Raw genomic sequence first — 6,989 nt, 5'->3', positions numbered from 1 at the left:
TCCTCGCCCGTACGGCCACTTTTGAGTCTGTCCGTACCATTGAAAAATTGGCTCGACCCACGATGTTTTCTCTCGGCCATTTAGCCCTGGATCCTCTCCAAGGCCCTTCTAGAAGCTTCCAGAACCTTATCTCATATCCGTTACACATTGGAAAGAGGAAGAAGACAAGAGTCTTCTAGAAGCATCCGGATCCTTCCCCTTGGAGCCGTTGCGTGTTCAAACCTAGGAGAGGACGCTCCTCTGCTGACGTGTGGTGTTGCTTTTGCTTTTGCTTTATGTAAAGTAGCATATCCTTAAAGGATATTCCTTTTGTAAATCTCTTTAAAGAGAAACCTTGTACATTTGCCAAATTAAGTAAGAAGAGATAATCTCTCTCTTTCTCATCATCAAATCTTTTTCTCTCTAATCTCTCAATCTCATTTCCGCATATCTTAGTCCCATTCTCGCAACCTAAACTCCACATTCTTACAGAGAGATGGGAAAGATTATTTCTCTTTCTTACTCAAATTGGTAAATACAAAGGTTCCTTTTTAAGGACAAAAGCAAAAGGAATATCCCGTAGGATATTCACTATGTACAACGGTCATGAGCTATAAAACGCGTCATAAAGGTGGTCATAAAGCGTTTCTTGTCTTCTTCTTCCTTTGAACGAGCAACGGCTCCAAGAGGATGGATCGAGAGTCTTCTAGAGTCTTCTAGAACGTTTATGAGGCTTTGAATAACGCTTAGAAGGCTGGAGATCCCAATGGGCCGAGTGAACTTAATTTGGTACGGACGGCCTCATAGTTGAATCGTACGGACGAGTGATGAACCGTACGGACGAGTGATGAACCGTACGGACGAGTGTGAACCGTACGGACGAGAAGCACACGATGGTTTCCTCGACCCGGATACTTCCTCACTTCATTCTACTCGAGTCAAGATGGATCCTTGTCTTCATTTGGTTCAATACTCCCCCTCAAGTTTAACCGGAGATGAAGGTCAAACTTGGACCCAAATTCAACCACCTCATTAAAAACCTAAGTGTAGAAAACCTCATGGGATAAAACCACACTTAGGGAAAAAGAGTATGGGATATTTGGCTAAGGGGATTATGGTTGAGTTAAGTCAACGAGACCTAACTTTTGATGAATGTAATCACACACCTTGGTGCTTGCTCCTTTGGTGAAGATGTCGGCCAATTGCTCTTCACTCTCGGTATAATGTGGCAAGATAACTCCAAGTTGGATTTGCTCTCGGACTTTGTGGCAATCGACCTCAATGTGCTTTGTTCTCTCATGGAACACCGAGTTGGTTGCTATGTGAATGGCGGCTTGGTTATCACAGTGCATGGTGATCGGTTGAGGTGTGTCTATGCCAAAGTCTTTGAGAAGAGCTTTTAGCCACATTAACTCCGTAGTAAGCTTTCTCATGGCCCGGTACTCAGCTTCGGCACTTGAAAGAGACACCACCTTTTGCTTCTTGCTTCTCCAAGTCACTAGATTTCCACCAATGAAAGTACAATAGCCGGTTGTTGATCTTCTATCATTCTTGTCTCCGGCGTAATCCGCATCACAATACCCAACAAGCTCCGTGTTCCTATTGCATCCCATCCAAATGCCTTGACCCGGAGCGCCTTTGAGATACTTGAGGATGCGGTTCACCATATTCCAATGGTGTTGAGTTGGGGCTTGCATTTGTTGGCTCACTACATTCACGGCAAAGCAAATATCAGGCCTAGTGATGGTTAAATAGATGAGCTTACCTACTAGCCTCCGATACTTGGTAGGGTCTTCGAAAGGCTTGTAATCATGCTCCCCCTTTCGTCTAGCTTTGTAGTCATCTTCCAAGGGAGTCTTTGCTGGTTTAGCGCCAAGTTTACCTACTTCATCAAGAAGATCAAGAGTACACTTTCGTTGAGATAAGAAGAGACCCTCCTTTGATCTACATACTTCTATCCCAAGAAAGTATTTTAGTTCTCCAAGATCTTTAATATCAAAGACACTTTTAAGGAAATCTTTAGTATCTTGAATACCAACCTTGTCATTCCCGGAGATGATAATATCATCTACATAAACGAGAATGACTACTATACCTTCTTGGCTAGGGAGAGTGAAGAGTGTATGGTCAGCTTCGGATCTCTTGAATCCTCTTCCTAGAAGTGTGGTGCTAAGCTTGTGATACCAAGCTCTCGGAGATTGCTTAAGGCCATAGATTGCTTTGTTGAGCTTAAGAACTTTCCCAGGTGCTTCTTTATCTTCTAGACCCGGTGGTGGTCTCATATACACTTCTTCCTCTAACTCTCCTTGAAGGAATGCATTCTTGACATCCATTTGCCAAAGATCCCATTCCAAGTTAGTAGCCAATGAAAGAACCACTCGAACCGTGTGTAGTTTGGCCACCGGGGCGAAAGTATCAAGGTAGTCTTCTCCATATTTTTGAGTAAAGCCTCTTGCTACAAGTCTAGCCTTGTACCTCTCAATTTCTCCATCACTCTTATACTTGATGGTGAATACCCATTTAGAGGTCACGGCTTTCCTTCCTCTAGGTAGATCCTTTTCATCCCATGTGTGGTTGTTTATCATGGCTTGTCTTTCGGCTTCTATAGCATCTCTCCACACTTGATGTTGCATGGCTTCTTCATATGTTGTGGGGATCCAATGTTGATCAACTTTGCTGAGGTAGACTTGATGTTCTTCGGGTAGGTGAGCAAGAGTGCATACGGCTTGAATTGGATGAGCTACCGCATTGGCATTGTAGTAGACTCTCTTGTCTTTCCATGTTGAGGGATGAAAGCAAAGTCTTTCACTTCTTCTTAAAGGTATCACTTCTTGAGTCACTTCTTGAGTAGTGTCATCTTCCTCTTGATTCAATTCGTTGGAGCCATCACCATCGGGTATATGATCTTCTTCTTGAGTGTTGAGGTCATTCTCTTCATTGTGAGTGTCTTGGACTTCTTCCTCAAGACTTTCTTCTTCTTGTTCTTGAGTCTCTTGTCTTTGTGGTGGATGTGGAGCTTGAGTTTGTGAAGGTTGGTAGTTCTCAATTCCAAGCTTCTCAAGAATAATCCGAAGGTTAGTAGCTCTATCCGATGGTGAGCTAGACAAATCCTTAAGACTTTCCCAATCCTTCTTGTCATAGAATCCCTTGTCTTCCACAAACTTCACATCTCTTGACACCAATACTTTTCTTGACTCCGGTACATAACACTTGTAACCCTTTTGAGTTGTTGAATACCCGATGAACATTCCCTTAGTGCTTTTGGCTTGGAGCTTGTTCCTTTGATCTCCGGGAACTAAGACATAGCAAACACAACCAAACACACGTAAGTGATCAAGAGAAGGCTTAGTTTTAGTGAGTACCTCAAATGGAGACTTGTCTTGTAGAATCTTTGTTGGTGTTCTATTGATCAAGTAACACAAGGTCATCACGGCATCACTCCAAAATCTCTTTGGAACATTGGTGTGAAACATTATGGACCTTGCAATCTCCATTAGGTGTCGATTCTTGCGTTCGGATACACCATTTTGTTGAGGAGTGTAAGGGCAACTTGTTTGGTGGATGATTCCGTGTGATGCTAGGTGCTCCTTGAATGCTTGACTTGTATACTCCCCACCATTGTCGGATCTAAAAATCTTAATCTTGGCATTGTATTGGTTAGTCACATAAGTATGGAAGTTTTTAAAAGCTTCAAGAACACGATCTTTTGAAGGAAGGAGAGTAAGCCAAGTATACTTTGATTTTTCATCAATAAATGTGACAAAATATTTTTGGTTTTCTCTTGATAAACAAGGTGAAGTCCACACATCCGAATGAATTAAATCAAAGCAACTTTCATAAATAGTAGAAGACTTAGGAAAAATAGCTTTGCAATGTTTACCAAAAATACAAGCTTCGCAATCAAGACTTTGAAATGAAACTTTTGGTAGCATTAAACTTAAAGCCCGAGGATGGGGGTGACCTAGTCTAGCATGCCAAATAGCACTATTCGCAACAACAATACTTGAACTAAAGTGAGAAGATAAAGGTTCGGATAGCTTTGTGTCTTCTAGAACATAAAGACCATCCTTTGTAACTCCTTGACCAAGCACCCTACTTGATTCAATATCCTGAAAGTGAACATCATTAGGTCCAAATATCGCATAACAATTTAAATTGGTCGTTGCTCTTTTAACGGAAAGCAAGTTAGAAGTAAAATTTGGCATGTAAAAGGCTTTAGACTTCTTATCAAATAGCTCTAAATCACCTATTCCTTTAACCGGAATTTTATCCCCATTAGCAATTACCACGTTTCCTAAACCCGGTTCAATATTGTTCATTAGCCTAGAATCACTAATCATGTGATGAGAAGCTCCCGAATCAACAATAAGAGGTTTTAGAGTGTGAGCAATAACATGATAGGATTTACCGGATGACTCCTTAAGAGCCTTGATGAGAGCATCGAGGTCCGATCTCTTCACATACTCCGAAGACGCCGTCATAGCCGCTCCCACACCATTAGCTTGAGTAGAGGGTCCAGGTCCGGAGATGTCTTGAGTCTCTTGGCTCCAGTTCGCTTGATGAGCTTTAGGATCCTTCCATTTACTTGGTCGGAGATGGGGGTGAAGAATCCAACACTTCTCCTTGGTATGACCCGTCTTCTTGCAATGGTCACAAGTTAGGCCTCTCTTGTTCTCGGACTTGTAGCTTCCCTTGTTGGCGGTGGTGAGCTCTCCTTTGTTGGCTGTAGCAAGCTCTCCTTTGTTTCCGAAGAGACCAAGGGATCCTTGCTCCTTTTGGATTTGAGAGCACACTTCTTCTAGGTTAGGTAGCTTCTCGGCTCGGAGTAAGTGCTTGATGAGATCATTGTAGGTGGAGTTCAAGGTGAGAAGGAGACCAAAGACCTTGTCTTGTTCACGCCTTTTGTTGAGGATCGCCGGATCAATGGTGTTAGGCCTTAGCATCTCGAGCTCCGCCCAAAGAGACCTAAACTTGCCAAAATGTTGAGTGAACTCCATGTCTCCTTGAGAGAGATCGTTGATGGCCTTCTTCACTTCAAACACTCGGCTCAAGTTGGAGAGGTTCCCAAACACATTAAAGAGAGTATCCCAAAGCTCTTTAGGGGTTTCACAATAGGAGTAAGCTTCGAGTATTGAGGACTCAAGCGAGTTTCGGAGGAGGACCAAGACCAATTGATCTTCTTGGAACCATTTCCCCTCATCAACAAGAACAATTTCTTGTCCATCTCTTGTGGTCGTCTCCTTTGGAGCCTCTTCTTTCAAGATATGGTTCCAAATTCCCCGACTACACAAGGCAGATCTTGTGGTTCGTGACCACAGCAAGTAGTTTCCTCCCTTGAGGATAACCGGAATGATTTTCGAGTGTAGAGAACTCATCTCATCATAGATAGAACTCATTGAACGAAATCAAAGAAAAGATAGAGTTTTGGTGCGGAAGTAAATGAGGTAGGTTGAATGAAGGGTATGGAGCTTATGGCTCTGATACCATGTTAGATTATGGAGCTTTAGGTTTCGATGGGACAAGAAATCAACCGGAAAAGAAGAAAGCTTTAATCGGAAAAGTAAAATGGAGAGATTGAGAGAGTAGAGAGATTTGAGAGATGGGAAAGATTATTTCTCTTTCTTACTCAAATTGGTAAATACAAAGGTTCCTTTTTAAGGACAAAAGCAAAAGGAATATCCCGTAGGATATTCACTATGTACAACGGTCATGAGCTAGAAAACGCGTCAAAAAGGTGGTCATAAAGCGTTTCTTGTCTTCTTCTTCCTTTGAACGAGCAACGGCTCCAAGAGGATGGATCGAGAGTCTTCTAGAGTCTTCTAGAACGTTTATGAGGCTTTGAATAACGCTTAGAAGGCTGGAGATCCCAATGGGCCGAGTGATCTTGATTTGGTACGGACGGCCTCATAGTTGAATCGTACGGACGAGTGATGAACCGTACGGACGAGTGTGAACCGTACGGACGAGAAGCACATGATGGTTTCCTCGACCCGGATACTTCCTCACTTCGTTCTACTCGAGTCAAGATGGATCCTTGTCTTCATTTGGTTCAATAATATTTAACTCTAAAAACGCTAACCAAGCTTCTTATTGGTTCTCATAGCTTTGTGGGTGTGGCCAAAGTCCTATGAGTTTTCAATTTTGGAGCTTCTAAACAAAGAAACACTACTTTAGCTTGTGGGATCCGGTGGCGGTTCTAGTTCTTATACCAAATCATACACACGAGATCTAGTCATATTTGACTCTAAAAAGGCTAACCAAGCTTCTTATTGGTTCTCAAAGCTTTGTGGGTGTGGCCAAGGTCCTATTAGTTTTCAGTTTTGGAGCTTCTAAAAAAGGAAACACTACATTAGCTTGTGGGATCCGGTGGCGGTTCTAGTTCTTATACCAAATCATACACACGAGATCTAGTCATATTTGACTCTAAAAAGGCTACCAAGCTTCTTATGGTTCTTAAAGCTTTGTGGGTGTGGCCAAAGTCCTATGAGTTTTCAGTTTTGGAGCTTCTAAACAAAGAAACACTACTTTAGCTTGTGGGATCCGGTGGCGGTTCTAGTTCTTATACCAAATCATACACACGAGATCTAGTTATATTTGACTCTAAAAAGGCTAACCAAGCTTCTTATTGGTTCTTAAAGCTTTGTGGGTGTGGCCAAAGTCCTTTGAGTTTTCAGTTTTGGAGCTTCTAAACAAAGAAACACTACTTTAGCTTGTGGGATCCGGTGGCGGTTCTAGTTCTTATACCAAATCATACACACGAGATCTAGTCATATTTGACTCTAAAAAGGCTAAATAAGCTTCTTATTGCTTCTTAAAGCTTTGTGGATGTGGCCAAAGTCCTTTGAGTTTTCAGTTTTGGAGCTTCTAAACAAAGAAACACTACTTTAGCTTGTGGGATCCGGTGGCGGTTCTAGTTCTTATACCAAATCATACACACGAGATCTAGTCATATTTGACTCTAAAAAGGCTAACCAAGCTTCTTATTGCTTCTCAAAGCTTAGCCAGAAGTC

General features: G+C 42.2%; 1 protein-coding gene across 1 annotated transcript; it reads right to left on the bottom strand.

The window, feature by feature from the left end:
* Positions 1–3,734: 3,734 nt before the first annotated feature.
* Positions 3,735–5,523, bottom strand: LOC110231118. Its single transcript, XM_021036043.1, has 2 exons — positions 4,388–5,523; positions 3,735–4,088 (listed from the first exon to the last, which is right to left on the bottom strand). The coding sequence occupies exons 1-2, from the start codon at positions 5,373–5,375 to the stop codon at positions 4,081–4,083; spliced, it is 996 nt and encodes a 331-aa protein (XP_020891702.1). The 5' UTR covers positions 5,376–5,523; the 3' UTR covers positions 3,735–4,080.
* Between the last annotated feature and the right edge of the window lie 1,466 nt (positions 5,524–6,989).

The sequence above is a fragment of the Arabidopsis lyrata genome (assembly GCF_000004255.2).
Source record: "Arabidopsis lyrata subsp. lyrata unplaced genomic scaffold ARALYscaffold_447, whole genome shotgun sequence".
Taxonomy (NCBI): domain Eukaryota; kingdom Viridiplantae; phylum Streptophyta; class Magnoliopsida; order Brassicales; family Brassicaceae; genus Arabidopsis; species Arabidopsis lyrata.
This window is presented reverse-complemented; position numbering and strand designations above follow the sequence as displayed.

Bases quoted from the DNA above. Each gene is read 5' to 3' on its own strand.
- LOC110231118 (XM_021036043.1), bottom strand. From the start codon at position 5,375: ATGAGTTCTATCTATGATGAGATGAGTTCTCTACACTCGAAAATCATT.